This window comes from Phaethon aethereus (genome assembly GCF_964289735.1).
Source record: "Phaethon aethereus genome assembly, chromosome: 3".
Classification (NCBI taxonomy): domain Eukaryota; kingdom Metazoa; phylum Chordata; class Aves; order Phaethontiformes; family Phaethontidae; genus Phaethon; species Phaethon aethereus.
Window position 1 is genome coordinate 14,703,774 of NC_138576.1, and position 20,663 is coordinate 14,724,436.

Genomic DNA, 20,663 nt, shown 5'->3' on the forward strand with positions numbered 1-20,663 from the left:
TCTGCTTACCAACTTTTTCCCAAAAGAAAAAAAAAAACCACAAACAGGCAGGGAGGGTGGGAGGAGGGAGAGGTGGAAAGAGCTTATGCATTATGATGACATTTAGTAGAGAGCTGCAAACAGAAAGCAAAGATGACAAACATTTTAAGTGCAATAGATTTCAACCAGAAAAGTGAAAGCATTTTCCCCTGTTATTATCTTGCCATAACTGGCTGGGACAAAATTTGGGTTGCAGCTACAGTCTGAAGCAACAGTGTTAAACAAAACAAACAGGCATTTACCACCACCCCCTTCCCCTCCCAGTTAGCAAAGTATGACTGATGCTTTTGGTTGGCTGCAAGGCAAATATTAGCTAGAAACTCATTTAGCTAGATCCACATCCATGGTCCCAGATGTTTAAAACTTATCATGGATTAAAGCCATGAAATAAAAATAAAAATAAATTTCAATTTGAAATTTTATTGGCGTGTTGCTGTGATGGTCAACATCGATCGACAGGAGAGACTTTGTCCACACACTCTGAGAACAGCCTTCCTGCACCTCCCCCCTCTTTTCTTCCTCTCTCTCTTTCAGCATTAATGCTATTAAAAGCCAAACAAAATACTGGCTACGGGTGTAAAGAATGCTGGTTTTTTGGAATGTTGCCATGGATCCTGCTTCCAGTCGCATCCCACGGAAAGAGGGTGCAGCCTCCTGTCTCTGTGGCAGGCTGGTCTCCCCAGACAGGGCAGAAGGAAGGTAGCCGCGTACCCCTGCTACTCCCTATTCTTTCCCATCCACTATAGCCAGGTCTTTGATCACCCTCAGTTTGCCACTAGCATCGATCCTGCGCTTCTCGCGTATTAGATCCTCCAGGCTGTGGAACCTCACCGTGTGCACCTTGTTTTCCGCCAAGTGGATCTTGAGATAGTACTGCTGCTGGTGCTGGGTGCCGGCAGCAGCCTGCAGCTCCCCCCCTGCTTTGAACTCCCTTTTCCCGAAGCGGCACCAGGCGGCGAAGCTCTCGGAGTTAGTCCAGCAGATCTCGTCGCTTTTTAAGCCCAGGTGCCCGCAGGCGTTTTGCACCACCAGCTCAGCCACCAGCGGGCGAAAGCGGTACCAGCTATTCACCACCCGGCCCACGTTGCCCGCGGCCGCCTCGTACAAGCTGTCCTGCCGGATCTGCCCCTGGTGGAGGTGGATGATCTGCCCGCTGCCCACGTACACGGCCCAGTGGGGCGGCGGGTGCTCCGACGGCCCCAGGTAGAGCAGCTCCAGCAGGTCCCCCGGCTTGCAGAGGGCAGGCAGGGCTGACACCGAGTAGACGCTGAGGTCCCCAGCCTGGGGGCCGCTGCTGACCTTGGAGAAGATGCATTCCTGGCCGCGGAAAGCGGAGAACTGGGTCTCGTTCAGCACCAGCTGGTGGTGGAGGTGGTGGGTGGGCGTCTCCTGGCCAGGGCTGCCGGAGCCCTTCACGCTGTACTTGTCTGGCTGGCCTCGCTCGTCCAGGTCCTCCTCCTCATCCGAAAAGAAGTAAGCCACCCCGACGCGCAGTTCGTCCTTCTCGATCCCCGAGGGGTCCCCGGTCGGCAGCTCGCTGTAATTCAGGTGGGTGATGCGATCCAGTTGATTTCCCATCAATGACAAGGCGAGGCGAGGGCAGGAATCGCCGGATCTGAAAGAAGGATGGGGTGGGCAGGGACAGAGAGAACAAGAGAAGGGGAGTACAAACGGAGGGAAAGAAAGAAAGAAAAAAAAAAAAGAAATAAATCAAGGCACATACAAAAGATTTCAGCGATTCCGCCCTAAGCCCCCATCCCTCCCCCACTCCTTCCCTCCCCTCCGTGCAAGGGAGAAGCTCCCCGTGCGGATCCTCCCTCCTGTCCTCGGGATGCGGGGCCGCCTGAGCCCCGCGGTCCCGGAGCGCCCGGCTCCCACCGCCGCGGGAGAAGGCGGCTCCCCGCCGCCTGCCAGCTCTGCGCGGAGGGACGGAGTTGCCCCGAGAGCCTCGGCTCCCCGCTCGGCATGGGGAGAGGGCTCCCGGGGCGCGGGGAAGGGCGGGCCAGGAGGGTCCCGAGCCCTTTGCTGCGCCGAGCCCAGCCGCGCCGGGCAGCGCTGCGTGCAGGCGGGCGGCTGGAGGAGCACACACGGCCTCGGAGCTGGCACCCCTGCCCGCCCGATCCCCGCAGCCCGGCCGGCACTCCGCGAGGTACAGGCAAAGAACAGGCGACCAGCACTCCCCCCCCAACCCCAGGGGTCCCTCTCTCCCCCCTCCATACCCGTGGTCGCCCAGCGCCAGAACCCCCCACAAACTCCTTTAAAGTCGGCCTGTCCCCATGGGCGCTGCAGAGGAGGTGAGCTCCGTCCTCCCCGCTGCGCACCCAGCTCCGCCGCCCGCACCGCCCCGCTCCGCTGTGGGCTGCCCGGCCCCTCCGGCGAGCCTAAGTACCGGCGGCGCCGCTCCCGAGCCCGCCCCGGCCCCGCTCATTGGCCGCGTCGCGCTGCGCCCGGTGGCGGCGGCGGCGGCAAATGGGGCTCCGCGGCGTCGCTGCCCGGCCGGCGCCGCCGCAGCCGCCGCCGCCGCCGCCGCGCAGGGTCCCCCCGGCCCCGGGCGCCCCCCGGCCCCGGACACCCCCCGGCCGGCCCCGGGGCTGCGGCAGCGCCGGCGGCTCGGTGTGGGGAGGCGGGACTTCCCAGGGGGAAGGGGCATTACGGAGCGTGCCTACCGCGGCATGCCGCTGCCAAGCCACCCCTGCACCGAAAAGAAAAAGGAAAAAAGTAATTTCCATTAAAAAAAAAAAAAAAAGGCCGAGGCTTCAGCTGGAAGGTTGCACGTGTCCAAGAGTTGCTCCGTCCCTCGAGGCTGGAGGTGCGATGCCCCTCACCTAACTTCAGCAACCTCAGGTTGTACCTGTGCAGTCTGAGCTGATTCTCTGCGTTTCCCTATAGTCGGGAGCAACAGGCATTTCCAGAGGGCTCTTCATCGCACCTCTTGCACGACTTATTTTAGGAAAGGATGAGCTGCCCTAAGGAGGTGCCTTGTCTCTTGCCATCACCTGGATGGGACATTGCAATGTTAGATGAGAGATGTTACGTGACATGATTCCCTATGTTTGTCTGGCCACATCTGGCTGAAGCAGCAGCCATGGGTTGTCCTCAGATGTGACTAGAAGACATGCTGTGACTTGTCTTAAATAAAAAATGAGACTGCCTGACAGTAGCAGTCCATCCCTTCCTAAAATGTATGAAATCTAAAACCTGTCTGTAGTAGTTAATATCTATACACATTTTTACACCTAATTTTGCACATTATGGAAATGAAACTCAGAAATCATTAGTCCATTTGACCACATTTTCCCTGTGAAGCAGTGTCAATGATGGGATTGTAACCTAGTTCTTACAAGTTCCTAGTCTTGTGCTCTAATCATGCGAACTTCTGAGAAGTGAGAATTCAAATACATTAGGACTCTTCATGAAAAAATCTAATGACCTTCTTTGGTTCATATGTGAATCATATTAAAGTACCATTTTTATCTAGAGATACAATAATGCCATCACTTTATTCTCATGATAGACATACATCCTTAAACAAATACATTGAATTTCAGTTTCTCAGGGTACAAGTTGTATATCTAAGTTCATATGGGTCAAACACTGAGTTTTTTAGACAGTTGTGTTTGCTTTGAATGACCCTTTTCTTTTTCCATTCAAATATTTATATGTCTGTCTTTGTAGAATGGCATTTTTTTTTAACATATACAAAGACATCACATCATAAATGGAAGAAAATAAAGGGTGTGTTTAGTGATATGACATTCAAAGACTGACATCAGTTATTTTTCACTGCGGCAATTATCCTAATCTGTCGATGGTTACAGACTTCCCATGTCTCGTAAACCCAGGGGCTACAGCCTCAGACTCACAGAAATTAAGCTGATTTACAGCAGGTAAAGATGTAGCATTCAGGATCTGTAGAACTAGACAGTGAATTTGAAAAAAAATTTGTATAAAAAAAGGATTCTATTCTAATATATGCATTTAAAAGTTTCACAGGACTAAGCATAACAGATGGATGTTATTAATCTCTGGAACTGTGTAAATGCTTTTCTCATGATTGTCAGAAATTATATGTTCTTTTATGGCATAACCTTCACCAACTGCAACATTGCAAATTAAATTATGAAAACACTCTAATAGGTTTGGAGTTAAGGCTCTAAAACAGTGTTAAAATATTTTGATTGTTTTTAATAACTGTTAATGTGCTTCATTGTTAAAGCTAGTGCAAGTTGAAGGCCACTTTCTGCAGACTTTCATCAATAGTTTGTTTCCTGAACACTACATTTTTCCTGTTTTAAAGTTTGCATCTTTTTAGGTTGCACTCGCACAGTTCACACTTCCCACATTTGCCAATCATCAAGGCTATGTGGAGTAATTTTTAGATAGATCTAAACAAAAAAACCCCCATTATTTCATCTTTTCCATGAAGAAGAGTGGAGAAGCTGCTTCAGTAAACTTCAAGTGCAGAAGGAAAGAGTCTGGGTCTAAGCTCTGCACTTCTAACTAGGTGGAATATCGCCGGCCAATTGTTAACCATTTTCTTTGTGTCTTCCATGCTTTTGCAAGCCTGCTCAGTGAGGGTATTCCCTCTCTTGCTGAAGCACTTACAATCTCTTACAATCCCCATCTCTCCGTGACCTCTGTTCAACACACCTCCAACACCCATTTTCTCATTTCATTTCAGTTCTTTCAGCTGCACAGTCTGTCTAATCAGTGCTTCACGCTCTACCTCCATCCCTCAAGAAGGAATTTTTCCTTCAGTTTCTCTTCAATCCCAGTTTTAAATTGTGAAAAATGTCAAGAAGTTACCTTAAAAATACCCAATAAACAAAGAAGCAAACCAACCAACCAAATAAGGTCCAAACTTATAAGCATAGCTATATAAAAATATGATTAAAGGATGTTATAGAAAAGTTGTAGAAATTATGTAAACCAACCTCTTTTAATAAACCCCTCAGTTTGAAGGCTTCTGTTGAAGTTAAAGGATGTTATAAGAGCAGTACACAGTGTCCGCAGAAATGTATTGCTGTAGACTACTGGAGATGCTTGTTTTGTCTGAGCTATTTTGATTAATATGTTTATCATCTCCTTTAGATGTTTTACTTCTGGGAGTTCATCGAGGCTTATGTAGCAAGGCAGTGAGTGCAGGCTTGGCTGCTCTCAGACCGTGGCAGTGGTGGTGCAGTGTCTCTCTGTTCACACTCCCATTGCCCAGCTTCAGCCTCATTAGCTGGGGTCATAATCTCTCCTTGCACCAGGACGTGGGAATTTGCCGTGTTACTGACCTTAGTCCATTGTTACTGACCCTAACAATTTTTTCCTCATTCTGAGCATAGGAAAGAAACCTGGTAACATCAGCAGCTCTAGTTCTCTCCTGGTCTTCTCCAAGGGAGTGAATTTACTAAGATTTTTCCATTGCTATTTTTTCCCTTTTGTGCCTTATTTGCATCCTTGGCATTTTGTCACTGTTGCATTTATGTTTACTTTAATACAGTGAAAACTCTTAACATATGTAACAAAATAGATACCCAGCAGCTTATTTTTTAAACATTATTTTTTAAATGTTCTTATCATCTTGCCTTGAGCTGAGCTTTGGAGCTGTGGACCACCCTTGCTGAAAGTGGAGCTGAAACTGCTGTTGATTGGAATGAGAGGAGAACATTTGTGCAGAAAATTTTAGGACCGCATGTTTCAGTAAACAATGAAAGACAAAAAACCTGATGATAAGGGTGGCAACTTTCCTACATATTATAAACTTTCTCTAGATTGTAGAAAACTGTCCATTACAATTCTGTTAACGTTGAATCTCAGATGCCCAGAAACTCAGCTCTATTTCAGATTGCAATCTGGTCTGCCCAGAGGCACCTAGACATAAAGGGTGCCAGGAAGGATCTTCTTCACCTGAAATTCTCTAAGTGGCATACTCCACGTGTACTTCTTCGGTGCCTATACCTTCATTACAGTCTCAGTGCACCTAAGGCCTCAGAGACATAAGATGTTAGTCCTTTGAGAAACCTGGACCACAGCTGATGTAGATGGTAGAGTTGCTCACTTCTTGCAAACAGCTTCGCATACATATTGTCCACATACCAAAGCAAGGCCATAATGCAGATCTGGGATATTCTGGGTAAATATGTGCCCTGCCGGCCCTATAGCAGCAGGCACACTGCATAACTAAGCACAGTTTCTACATCTAACTAGTCTGGGAAAGTCCTGAGATTTTGATCCTTGACCTTTGGACATCTTCTGTCATTTTAATCCAGTGATGGTGAAATATAAAATGTGAAAACTTACTCAAGAAGGTAATTGTGGCTACAGTTTTGCCCTTTGCCTCTTTTCTGCTCTTCTCCTGGCTTCTGGTGGCTTCATGATTCTTGCATTCATAGGGTCACTTGTAAGTAAAATTGGCCAGGGGCTGTTCTGTGGCCCTGAGGTATGGTATGAGGATACAGTTGTCCAGCTGAACTCTCTAAACTCCAAAATTGTGTAGCTGCATCCAAGCTGCCTATCAGGAATTATTCCTAACCCATCTTAATCCCTAGCCTGTATGGAAGAGCTGGCTTGTGCCAAAACTTCTCCAAAGGACATGCTACCAATTTAATATTGTGAATAACACTCTGCCAGTCCTTGGACCTGTGACGTGGCCCTGTGCAGCCAACTATTTAGACTTAACTCAGCTCCTGAAGGAGAGGTGAAGCATGACCAAGTGTATTTTTTGTGAAGTAACACTTGTAAAGACTCCAAAATTAATTTCTGCTTCCTGATCAAGGGATACAACCAAAAAGATATTGTAGTAGAAAACATTTTGAGGAGGGATGGAAACTACCTTCCATTTAAACATATTTGTCTTTGAAAGACTGTTATGTAGACATGTTCCCAAATGGGGAAGCTTCATCACTTTTCAGCTGTCAGGGAGCTGGGTGCTGGGCAGGGTGTGGGGAGCCAGGGGTGCTCTCACCCCCAAGAGCAGCCTCCCAGTGCCCTGGTGAAGGGAGCAGAGCAGGGTTGGGGGAGTGTGGCCAGTTGAGGCCCAGCCAGGAGGTCACGGCAGCCATGCAAGGCCATCCTAAGGCAGGCAAACCAGCAGCCCAGCCTAGGCATGGGCCAAGGCTTCAACACAGCTCCCAAGTCCGGGGCTGAAGCTCCATCCAAGCCTCCTCAAAGCTCTTCATCATTAACTTTAATTTCTCCCAGGCATCTGGTCCAAGGTTCATCTTATCAGAGCTGATCTTGAACACAGGCAGCAAACCCTGAGGAAGTGAGGGAAGAGCTTGTAGATCTTGCTAGTGCACTCAGGGCCCTGACAGTAGCATCATATTCATTCACTGGAGTATGAAACAAAAATAGCTGAGGGACTAGATTTTCATTTAGATGTCTGTCTCTCTACATTAAATGGAAACTGGATGAATAGGCTTTTTTTTTTTTTTGAGCGGGGAGTTTATCTTAAATTACCTACTGTGATATGGAAAGAAGCCTTCCCCAGGATTACAACAATATGCTTTATGAATTTTGGAAAAAAATGATGTTGATGAGCATAAAGTTAGATCAATTAACAATTAATCTGATCTCTTGATCCCTGTATTTCCAGGATTATCTCCTTCTCAGTTTTATTTTGAACATTCCAAAATGCTCTGACATGTCACCATTTTTGCATGGAGACAGGAGGAACCACCACCACCACGAACAATGTCAACAACACTACTCTCAAAGCAGACATGACCACAATACAATAGGGAAAATTTGCTTATTCATAGCAGAATATTTACACTTATGCAGGCTGTTGTTTGGGTCAGGAGCACAGTCTAAAAGTTCATACTATTTACATAAATTTGATTTTGCATTTTATCTCTGTTAGGAAATAAAATAAAATAAGCCTAGCCTTGTGGTGAACCTCGCCAAATGACTGTAGCCACAGAATCTGTTTTTCAGTGGCTATGTGTTTGAAAGCTTTTGGTAAAGTAAGCCTCATCTTAAATTGCTAATTCAATCATATATTGGTCCAAGTAGGTTCAATATAATAAGAGAAATTTTATTCAGGGTTTGGTTGGTTTTTTCCAGTAAAAATGCAGTTTCACATTATATTTAATCATGAGTAAGAGGATTCCAACTGATAGCGAACTTTAACCCCGACTACCTACTCCTTCAACTTCTTTTACAGTTGATCTTGTGATCATGTAGTTATAGGGTGAGTTTAAATTTACAACACTGCTGTAACAAGATGTTGAATATGTGCCAGATGGAAAACATCTTTTTTAAAGGTGTTGGCACTCTGTAGCTGGTACTCTGAAGCTGAAAGTCACAGGTACTGGTCCCTTATGAATGTATGGTTTTGACATGGCTTTGATAAAGGTGGTTATATTGTTCCTTCTGTAAAAGGAGGATGATAATGGCAGCCTAGTAGGAAAATTCCTATTGTCTCCTCTAGCTACAAATAAATCTAAAATAAAAATGACATAATAAGTTTTGTACAGGAACAAGTATCTCCAGAAACTAGTGCAGTTTCAGAAAACAAGCTGACAGAAAAAAGAAAAAAAAAAAAAAAAGGAAAGAAAAGTATTTGTAATTGTCCTCTAATGCAATTTTATGAGGTAGACTTCTGTCACATGGCAATTCAACTTTTTGATGCCTTTCTTCAACTAACATTTTACAACTGCAGGCAATGCTTTCCTAATCAGTTTTGTAGACTGGGAGCCTTTTTAGAAATATCTGACCATGAGGAGTAAAGTAGTGGTTCTTCCCAAAAATGGCATTTTCAGTCTCCACTGTTATGTTAACTCTGTCCCTAAATGACTTAATGAGAAATACATCAAAAATACATATCTAAGTGCACATGGTTACTTTATTATTATCATCTTATTAAGATGTGTTCCAAGCTTCTGAAAGAGAAAAGGCAAAATGGTTTTTCCAGTACAAGAGATGAAGTTTTCTTACATTTCCCCTTTAAAACTGGAGAGATTGTCCACTATACTTTTTTTTTTTTTTAAAGCTGTTGTCAACCTAAAATTTGCCTGCATGTATTTTAACAGGGTTATTTGCTTGGCCCTTTCCTTTTTGATGTGTGCTTTGGGTTCCTTTATTAGGTCATTGTTCTGTAACTGTATTCTATTATAATTCTGCTCATTTTTAATAACACGTATGATATTGCTGCTGCCCTGAAGGACTCCCATGAAAATTAAATGTTTAAATGAAATGAGCACCCAATGCTTCTTTCTATTAGGCTAGTTAATATTTTATAAAATATTTTTATCTGTGAGGCTTTCAGTACCTCAACTCCAAGATGACTTTCTAAATATTATAAGCAATAACAAATACCCCTTGACTGAATAGCAGAGAAGAAATTCAATCTGTGTGACAGTTGCTATTCATAAACTCTTTGAGCTCCACTCTCATGGTTTATGATGTTAGCTGAACCCTTTTGACTGAGTTACAGAACTAGATTCAGTAGGGGAATCATACCTTGCTATATATAAATATCTTTTGGAGTTAGCCCCTATTTTCCTTTTTCAAATACAGAGCCTGATCCTGGAGACCTAAGTCATTCAAAATTCATATCAATTTTACTGCCAAGCCAACATCATCCTTCCTATAATACAGAAAACGCTGTCACCAGATACATGCACACAATTTCCTTTGAAGCCAATGAGATCTCTGTGTGCATTCAAAGAAAGAATACAGCCTTAGATGTTTAGAAATGACAAATGTATACAATTAGAATTGATTCAGTTTGCTGAAGTGTATAATATTGAATAAAATCATTGAGACTGCACTGTGATGCTTTTAAAAATAAGTTTCTGCTCAACAAAAATTAATTTGACTAGTCCAAATTTGTAAATTCAATACTATGTCCAGTAAAATTTTCTGAACATTTTCCCAGCCTCTAAACTCAACCTTGGGTCTCAAAAACAAGTAGCGTCCATTCAAGTATATCATTCCTCAGCTAAAAGTCTGGCTGGCCTAATTAGACTTACAGGTTAACCCTGTTTCCTTCACACTTTTTTTCTGTGACCATGTCCATACAAACCTATTGTTTACAAAAAAATGTTTTTAGAGAAGTAGTGTACTAAACTTTAACCAGCTACTTTATGTATAATGCATAAATGAGACTACAGCTCATTTTACTTAGCTGTGTTGTTCCTTCAATAATAACAGAAGTAAAAAGCCATGCAAAATTTATGTTTATCCCTAATTTAGAAGATGCAACATGACTTGAATATCATCAGGATAAGTTGCATAAGGTATGAGAGTACTTTGCTTTTACTTCCTCCTCCCCCCTAAAAAAAGCACAAATTAATGTGATTTTGGTAGAGAAAAATATCACAGAATCACAGGTTGGAAAGGACATTCAAGATCATCAAGTCCAACCATTAATCCAGCGCCACCATGTCCCCTAAACCATGTCCTGAAGCGCCACGTCCACACATTTTTTGAACACTTCCAGAGAAGGCGACTCCACCACCTCCCTGGGCAGCCTGTTCCAATGCCTGACCACTCTCTCAGTGAAGAAATTTTTCCTAATATCCAATCTAAACCTCCCCTGGCGCAACTTGAGGCCATTTTCTCTTGTCCTATCGCTAGTTACTTGGGAGAAGAGACCAACACCCTCGTCGCCACAACCCCCTTTCAGGTAGTTGTAGAGAGCGATAAGGTCTCCTCTCAGCCTCCTCTTCTCCAGACTGAACAACCCCAGTTCCCTCATGAGTCGCTCCTCATAAGACTTGTGCTCCAGACCCCTCACCAGCTTCATTGCCCTTCTCTGGACACGCTCCAGCACCTCAACATCCTTCTTGTAGTGAGGGGCCCAAAACTGAACACAGGATTCAAGCTGCGGCCTCACCAGTGCCGAGTACAGCGGCACAATCACTTCCCTACTCCTGCTGGCCACACTATTGCTGATACAGGCCAGGACGCTGTTGGCCTTCTTGGCCACCTGGGCACACTGCCAGCTCATATTCAGCCGGCTGTCAACCAGCACCCCCAGGTCCTTTACTGCCGGGCTGCTCTCCAGCCACTCCTCCCCAAGCCTGTAGCGTTGCATGGGGTTGTTGTGGCCAAAGTGCAGGACCTGGCACTTGGCCTTATTAAACCTCATACAGTTGGCCTCTGCCCATCGATCCAGCCTTTCCAGATCCCTCTGCAGAGCCCTCCTACCCTCCAGCAGATCAACACTCCCACCCAACTTGGTGTCATCTGCAAACTTACTGAGGGAGCACTCAATTCCCTCATCCAGATCATCAATAAAGATATTGAACAAGACCAGCACCAGAACCAAGCCCTGGGGAACACCACTTGTGACCGGCCGCCAGCCGGATTTAACGCCGTTCACCACAACTCTCTGGGCTCGGCCATCCAGCCAGTTCTTCACGCAGCGAAGAGTAAACCTGTCTAAGCCACGAGTCGCCAGTTTCTCCAGGAGAATGCTGTGGGAGACGCTGTCAAAGGCTTTACTAAAGTCCAGGTAGACAACGTCCACAGCCTTTCCCTCATCCACTAGGCGGGTCACCTGGTCATAGAAGGAGATCAGGTTGGTCAAGCAGGACCTGCCTTTCACGAACCCATGCTGGCTGGGCCTGATCCCTTGGTTGTCCTGCAGGTGCCCTGTGAGCACTCTCAAGACCAACCGCTCCATAATCCTCCCCGGTCCTGAAGTCAGGCTGACAGGCCTGTAGTTCCCAGGATCCTCCTTCCGACCTTTCTTGTAGATGGGCGTCACATTGGCAAGCCTCCAGTCTTCTGGGACCTCCCCTGTTAACCAGGACTGCTGATAAATGCTGGAGAGTGGCTTGGCAAACTCCTCCGCCAGCTCTCTCAGTACTCTCGGGTGGATCCCATCAGGCCCCATAGACTTGTGGGTGTCCAGGTGATTCAGCATGTCCTTGACTGCTTCCTCCTGGATTATGAGGAGTACATTGTGCTCTCCATCCCCATCTTCCAGCTCAGGGGGCTGAATACCCTGTGGATACCTGGACTGGCTATTAAAGACTGAGGCAAAGAAGGCATTAAGCACCTCAGCCTTGTCCTCGTCCTTGGAGTCAATGTTCCCCGCCATATCCAGTACGGGATGGAGATTCTCCTTGCCTCTCTTTTTGTTGTTAATATATTTGTAAAAACTTTTTTATTATCCTTTACAGCTGTGGCCAGACTGAGCTCTAGCTGGGCTTTTGCCTTTCTAATTTTGTCCCTACTTGACCTAACGAGATCCTTGTACTCTTCGTGAGTTGCCTGCCCCTTCTTCCAGAGTTGATAAACTCTCCTCTTTTCCCTGAGTCCCAGCAAAATCTCCCTGTTCAGCCAGGCCGGTCGCCTTCCCCGCCAGCTCTTCTTACGGCACATGGGGACCGCCTGCTCCTGCGCCTTTAAGATTTCCTTCTTGAAGACTGTCCAGCCTTCCTGGACCCCTTTGTCCTTCAGGACAGTCTCCCAAGGGACTCTCTCAACCAGTGACATCAACAGGCCAAAGTCTGCCCTCCAGAAGTCCATGATAGCAGTTTTGCTGACCCCTCTCCTTACTTCACTCATAGTTGAGAATTCTATCATGTCATGGTCGCTAAGCCCAAGACGGCCTCCGACCACCACATCTCCCACCAGTCCTTCTCTGTTTGTAAACAGCAGGTCCAGCAAGGCACCTCCCCTGGTGGGCTCACTCATGAGCTGCGTCAGGAAGTTATCCTCCACACACTCCAGGAACCTCCTAGACTGTTTCCTCTCTGCTGTGTTATACTTCCAGCAGATGTCCAGCATATTACTGAAAAGGAAAGAAAAAAAAATCTGATTTGAGACAAGACTGGTTTTGTGCCTGTTTGTTTTATTCACAGCTGTGCTAGAAAGTCTCATAGTGACCCTGATCATGTCACTGAGAGCTAGGCTGTGCCATCAATTATTATTTAAAGTGAAAGAACTAGAAGCACTTTTCTGTTTTAAAACATGGGCACGTTTTTTCTTAGGTGCAAAAAATCTGTGTTCCGTTCCCTATGTAGCCACAGTGGTTTAAATCTCTGTCACTCAGTTTAAGTGTATCTGCTAGTTAGACACACTACAGGCTATCTGGCTATTCTCCAATCATCATGTAACCTTGCCCTGGTTAAGAAAATAATTCAAGGAAACACAAACAAAACTTTTAACTAGGTGATTAGACTGCTCACCTGAAGGATAAGAAGCCTGGGTTCCTATTTTTGTTCCTGTAGTTGAAAGACTATTTAATGTAACAATGGAAATCGCTTTGAGATGAGAATGTTCCTGCAAAAACAGGTGCTTCATTCGTTCCTGCAAAGCAGAAAAAATAACTGGATCCTCCTTTCCTCATAATTGGTTTCGGAGTTGGCTGCTGATTACAAAAAGGGTGGGCAAGCGCATCACCGTTTGTGGCTGCAGTGCTAAACCCCATGATTTTGTCTCGGTGGACGGTCAGTGTTGCAGAGCTCAGCGCGGAGCCCAGAGAGGACCCCCGGGGATGTAGCATGAGTTCCTAGCGGGCCACTCTTGATAGGTGCAGTGTTGCTAACACTCAGGAAACTTCAGGCATGCCTATAATGAGAAACACCAACCTCTTGTAAACTCAAATACGCAGTCTCTCCTGGGTTTAAGTGCCTCCAAGTTTAGGCAGCAGCTGTTGCTTTGCTTTTCAGATTACAGTTTTCTAGCTAAACATCTCCATTTTCTCCAAATCCTGCTTTAGATGTTTAAATCCATCATTGGCTCTATCCCTCAATCTCTGCACTGCTTACCTTTCCCTGTATAAATGGGAATATTCATACTTCTTTCACCTCCCTTTACCTTCTGTGTTTCCTGATAGCAGTTTTATAGGACAAGGGCTGTCTATTTGTTCACAGTAATTCTCACAAGTCTGTTTCTTTTGGGGACTGTTCAGACCTTTACTGGGATACAAATTTGTACTAGAAGACTTAGGTACGAGGTGCTAAATAATATAGTGAACATAGCTGTTCCTTACTGGGAAAAAAAAAAATCTGTGGCAATGTGAAATTATAATTTAGGAAAAGAAAGACAATAGTTCTACAATGTCAGTGCTGGTCTGGGGAGACAATGTAATGCTGTTAATGAAATATGATGTTAATACAGCTCTGCAGGGGACATGTTAAGTGAAATGCAATAAACATGGGATGTGGAGGTACTGTCAAACAGAAATGAATTTAAATAATATAACTGCATGCTCATTTCATTTCACTTACCTGTTCCCTAGACCATCACTGATGTTTCACATACAGTGCTGCAAGAATTATATTATTCTGGTTGTCATCAAGTTTGTGGGGTAATAATCCACGATATGGATGAAATTCTGGGTGTGAAAGCATGGCCCATACAGGCCCTCTGTTGTGTTTACAGAGTATGAGAGAATTGCTAATGATAATTGATAATTGCTAATGAGAGTTGCTAATGATTGCCTTTGAAGACTCTGATCCCTGGGATAAGCTTGTAGAGAGTGTTGTACTGTGACCATTTCATAGGGAGATATTCACCTGAGGCTGACATGGTAACCCCATGCCCAGAATATGATGAAATTCACAATTATAGAGCCCTGCTATGGCCAGCATTTCTTTTAGCTCGGTTAAAAAAGGCTGCTTATGAGTGGTGCTGCATTCAAAATTTTACCAGACATTGAAAAAACCACCCAAACAAAAATTTGACCTATGAAAAAAAGTAAATCTCTATTAGGTCAAATGTTTCTGACACGAAGAGTGGGATTTTTTAAACATGCACTTTTTACTTGGAAAAAAGGAGGTAAATAGTTAAATATGAAGCATAAGTAGGTAGAAAGTGAAATTTTCTTTTGAAAGATGAGGGTCTTTTTCTCCCTTAATTAGAAAGTCTAAATGCTAACATCAAAACAAAATATTCAGAATCTTAAAAAATGCTGACTATTTTGGGGCTGAAAGGTTTCGCTGAGTTTAATTTGGACTTGAAAAACATTTTTCATGACTGAGTGATATATTTCTTAGTACACAGAATATTTGCCAAAATATAAGAAAGTGTAGCTGTTCTTTCTAATAAAGCATCCTGACAGCAGCATATGAGCTGGGCTTATGACTACAGTCATATGTGGTACGGACACATGAAATGCTTTACCAAGACCAGAAATAGATAATTCCTTGTAGCCCCAGAGACACCTGTGGAGGAGAACTGGGCTTTGATAACCTCCCCTCACCAAATATGATTAAGCATTTTTATGTGGCTAGTTGAGAATTACAGAAATAAATAAAGCTAATAAGGAGGAAAGAGTCTGCAAAGAACAAACTGTAGTAAAATAAACTGAAAATGGTGTGTCACATATGCTCATCTCAGCTTTAACTGGGCTCATGATTCTTAGTGAATTATTTATTTAACACATTGCTTCTTTTCCTTTTCCCTTTTTTCTTTTTTTTTTCTTTTTTTTTCTTCTGTTCGTGAATAGCCTATGAAAAAATAACTCTTGCATCAAATGTATTGATTGGGCAAAATTATTTTGGTGAATAATTTCCATGAACAGAAATTGCTTCTTGTTTTCATATTAAGTTTCTTGATTATTACTTCTGCTCGTGAGCAGAAGCTTGAAAATATACGGTACGAAAATGTTTGGGACACACAATTCAAACTCCTCTCTTAAGTCCTCTGTGCAAATAAAATAGTGGGAATTTCCATGGTTCCAAGATAAAGTCCCATCAGTACAAGATAGCTGGAAGAAACGTAAACCCAAACAAATCCAAAGGAGAAATAAAACACTATATTTTTTAAAAGAAAATCATTAACCCTTAGAAAAAATACAGAAAGTAATGCAATGCTTCTAATATCTAATGTTCAAAACTGAGTGTATTTTATGGAACAGTCAAATAAAATTGTTGGTTTCCATACAATCAAAGGAAAAATAAAAAGAAACACTTTCATAAATTCATTACCTAATCTGCCTTCTTCCTCAGCAGTATTTCTGTGTGTTCTGATAGCTCATATCCATTGTTTTGAAGATCTCTACAGTTCGAGAGTCGGTAACCTCCCAGAAGATCGACTTCAGCACTTCACTATTCTTACCATTGTATTAGTATTTTCTAATATTCTAATCCTAATTTCAAACTTTGTTGCAATTTAAACCCAACATTTCTTTCTCTATCTCTTAGGACATGGAGAATAATTTATTCCTTCTCTCCTACTTGCAGCCTTTTATATACTTGAAGAAATTCCCCTTTTAGGCTTCTCTTTTTTTTAGGTTAAAGAATCATAATTCATTCAGGTTTTTTCTCTCCAGTTAATTTTCTAGAATCCCAGTTGTTCTTATTATTCTACTGACCTCTCTTCAATTTTACATCTTTCACAAACTGTGGTGCCCAAAATTGGGGAAAGAAACCCAGCTGAGGCTTTAACAGAGCAGAGTGGAACAGAAGAATTGTTTACAGGCTGTCTGTCTATTTATACCTTTCGGTATGGTCTATGCCTTTTTGCAACAGAGTGGCATTGTTGATTCACATTTAGATTGTCATCCAACTACACCTTTTTCTGTAAAACATTTACACTGTCAGGTTATTTCCCACATCCCTGTTTCTGACCTTAAACTTTTGGAATCTGTGAGTCTTGTAAATTGCTGCAACTTATTGCCCTTGTGATTATACTCACAAATCCTTTTGTCTTAGCAGAACTCTGTATCAATAAATCTCTTGTTGACAGAGCAGTCCATCTGTATAAACCTAAAGACCCTGAAGAGAAGTCAAACTCTGCAGAGAGAGTTTGAATAAGATTTAAGCAGTAGATGGTCCTCTACAGAGGAAAAATCTACTTGCCATAGCTGAAGTCCGGTAATCAGAATTCATTGAATCCCTCTCCAGGTAAAATTCATGTGTGGAAATGGAGTGAATAAGGAGTTGTGAACATAATTAGTGTAAAAGCTTTTAAGAATGGAATATGTATTAATGTAAATTATTAGTAATGTTTCTTATTCCTAAGCAATTCAGATATCCTGAAGCACACTATTTGGAAGGACTAAGGTTTAGCAGCAGGGTTTTTTTTTTTGTCCTAGACTCATAGAATTAGTAGTTGGAACAGATATCTGGTATTCCATCTAATGCACCTCCTGCCCAAAGTGAGGCTAATATCAATTCTGGATCTACATCAGCTGTGGCTTTTTCTAACCGTGTCTTGGAAAGGATAGAGATTTCACAACTTTGCAGAGTGCTCCAGTGCTGTGCTATTTGTATACTGAGAAAGTGTTTCCTAATGTGCAATTTGAATTTCTCAAGCTGCAACTTGTCGCAGCTGCTTCTTGTTAAATTGTCTGCCACTATAAAGAAGAGTTTGGCTGTGTCATCTCTGTGACTGCCCTTCTTCTGGGAGTAGGCTGCTTTTGGAATGCCCTTTAGCTTCCTCTTTGCCAGACTAAACACTTACAGGTCCCTCCATTTCTTGTAGGCCATATGCTCCAGGCTCCTGAACAGCTTGTTTGCTTTCTGATGGACCCTTTCCAGTTTTGCAACACTCATTTCACAGAATCACAGAATCACAGAATCACTAAGGTTGGAAAGGACCTTCAAGATCACCAAGTCCAACCATCAATCCAGTGCCACCATGTCCCCTAAAACCATGTCTTGAAGAGCCACATCCACACATTTTTTGAACACTTCCAGAGATGGCGACTCTGGGCACCCTGTTCCAATGCCTGACCACCCTCTCGGTGAAGAAATTTTTCCTAATATCCAACCTAAACCTCCCCTGGCGCAACTTGAGGCCATTTCCTCTTGTCCTATCGCTGGTTACTTGGGAGAAGAGACAGTGCCCTCGTCGCCACAACCCCCTTTCAGGTAGTTGTAGAGAGCGATAAGGTCTCCCCTCAGCTTCCTGTTCTCCAGACCGAACAACCCCAGTTCCCTCAGACACTTCTCACAAGACTTGTGCTCCAGACCCCTCACCAGCTTCGTTGCCCTTCTCTGGACACGCTCCAGCAACTCAACGTCCTTCTTGTAGTGAGGGGCCCAAAACTGAACACAGGATTTCAGGGGCGGCCTCACCAGTGCCGAGTACAGGGGCACGATCACCTCCCTACTCCTGCTGGCCGCACTAGTTCTGATACAGGCCAGGACGCTGTTGACCTTCTTGGCCACCTGGTCACACTGCTGGCTCATGTTCAGCCGGCTGTCGACCAGCACCCCCAGGTCCCTTTCTGCCGGGCAGCTCTCCAGCCACTCCTCCCCAAGCCTGTAGCATTGCATGGGGTTGTTGTGGCCGAAGTGTAGGACCCGGCACCCACTTGGCCTTATTAAACCTCATACAGTTGACCTCATCCCATTGATCCAGCCTGTCCAGATCCCTCTGCAGAGCCCTCCTGCCCTCCAGCAGATCAACACTCCCACCCAACTTGGTGTCATCTGCAAACCTACTGAGGGAGCACTCGATCCCCTCATCTAGATCATCAATAAAGATATTGAACAAGACCGGCGCCAGAACTGAGCCCTGGGCAACACCACTTGTGACTGGCTGCCAGCCATTTTGATCCATGGAGGCCAAAACTGGACATGGTACTCCAGTTGCAGCCTTGTCAATGTTGCATAGAGTGATGTGCTAAGCACTGGCCTCACTTCTACTAGCTTAACCCAATATGGACTTCATCTTATTCAAGTTGGCAGTGCACTTTTGCTCATATTCAGCTTGATACCCACTGTAACCCCAAGGTCCTTTTAGGGGGGTGCCTCTCAACCTGTACTGCTGCATGAGGTTATGCCACCCCGCATGCAGAACTTAGAACTTTCTCCCTCTTGAGCTTCACAAAGCTTCTGTTAGCCCAGTCTTCAGTTTTCTGGAGGCCCCTAGAGCTGAATTTGTATCATCTGGTGTGTCAAAGACTTCTTCAGAAAATGTCCTGAGGGAGCATTCTGCCTCATCATCCAGGAGAAGATATTGAACTACACTGTCACTGCTTTCAAACCCTAGACTACTTGTTTCATTACCAACCTTTAGACCTCATGCCATCGAATACTGCATTGGAGCCGAGTGATGCACACAGTTTTCAGTCCAGTTAAAATACGATTTACCCCACCGCACTTTCTCAGCCTCCAAACAAGAATGCGGTGGAAGGCATTGCCAAATGCCTTAGTGGAGTGAAAGTTAGAGGAACTGTTACCCCTTATCTTTCCAGTCAATCATTTTGTCGGAGAAGGCAATGAGGTTGGTCAGGTATGATTTGCCTTTGTAAATCTGTGCTGACTGTTCTTGATTGCTGCCTTGTCCTTTGCATGCTCATAAATGGATGTTAGGAGGATATACAACCTCCATCCCACCAGGGACTGCACTTAGTGTGTCCACTTGATAGTCCCCTGGGTTGTCCTTCCTACTTTTCTTAAATATGGGCCTGATCTGTCATTGCCGTGATTTTTAATAGTTAGTAAACAACTTTATAATTACATTGGCCAACTCTTCCACAGCCTTGGTTGTCTTTACAGGCTCTATAGACTGAATAATCCAGTCTTTCTAAGTAATCCCTTGACTGTTGCTGCCCAATCATTCTTCTTTCCAAACCATGCTGGTATGAGCAGAGGGCTGGGAGCTGGCTTGCCTGGTAAGGGTGAGGCAAAAACAAAGTAAGTATTTCAGTTTTCCTTGTCATTAATTGCCAGGTTATCTTCCTCATCCATCGGCATTCATTCATTTGATTGCTGACTTAATTCTCCATTACTCTCTCGCCAAATAGATACTTAGGTCATCAGGCATGTTGAATGCTGCACTACTACAGACCTCAGAAATAATATGGCATCTCCTTACCAGCAGTGGTCTCCCTATCCCCTAAAAATGACCTTGCTGTTGTGTAGTTCTATGGGAGAGACCTAATATCAGTAAGCTTCATGATACTCAGCATTCCATAAATAAAGAAGGGGGTTGCTATCTCAGATTAGGTGACTAAGTTTAGTGGATACTTTTGACACTGACCTCTCTGAGCCCCTTTTTTCCAGTAGGATATTCATTAACCATGCAGAAGATTCTGGTTCCTTGCCGTCTAGTTTGGTGTCTGGTTAACATCATCCTAGTCCAGCCTTTCATCCTTAGCCATGGGAAAGCTATAGCAAATGTGGTGCAGACCTGTGATGTGCAGGAACCACGAGGGATGAAGTGTGCTCATTCATTTAATTGGGATGATACACACATGGTGGAGTGATGTGCAGCATCCTCAGTCACTCCGAGGCCTAGAGTGTGTGCAATTCTGTGCACAATACTGAGAACTGTGTTAGGTCAAATCAAGTTCTAGCAAGCTTTTTTCCAGAGTATGCAGATATGAGCTTATAATTTTTTTTTTAAAGTATTTAGAACTGGTTAAATTTCTATATACTCTTTATAAGGTGGTAAAGAGCACCCTGGCTGCAATTGTGATGTCTGGGCTTCAAAGCGTGGTTCGGCTTCATAAAAGGAAGTAGCTAACACTTGTTAATGTTAATTTTCTCCTAATTCAATTCCCCCAAATGGTTGAGTTGTTTGAATGTTTCCTACCAAAGAAACAGCCTCAGGCAGGCATCTGTCATAGAAAATTTCAGCCCAAATCATTAATATTTTGCAAAATTATAAGCTATGAAAACAGGGACTTGTAATATGAAGCGTCAGGGAGCCTCGGTAGTACATTACTCTACTACCTTCCTGCACCAGTAAGTTACTGGTATGTGACTGGGCATTTA

The 20,663-nt window shown here is 44.1% G+C and overlaps 1 protein-coding gene across 1 annotated transcript; it reads right to left on the reverse strand.

The window, feature by feature from the left end:
• Positions 1 to 762: 762 nt before the first annotated feature.
• LRATD1 (LRAT domain containing 1) lies at positions 763 to 1,617 on the reverse strand (the record flags this gene model as incomplete). Its single annotated transcript, XM_081997752.1, has 1 exon — positions 763 to 1,617. The coding sequence occupies one exon, from the start codon at positions 1,615 to 1,617 to the stop codon at positions 763 to 765; it is 855 nt and encodes a 284-aa protein (XP_081853878.1).
• Positions 1,618 to 20,663: the final 19,046 nt, after the last annotated feature.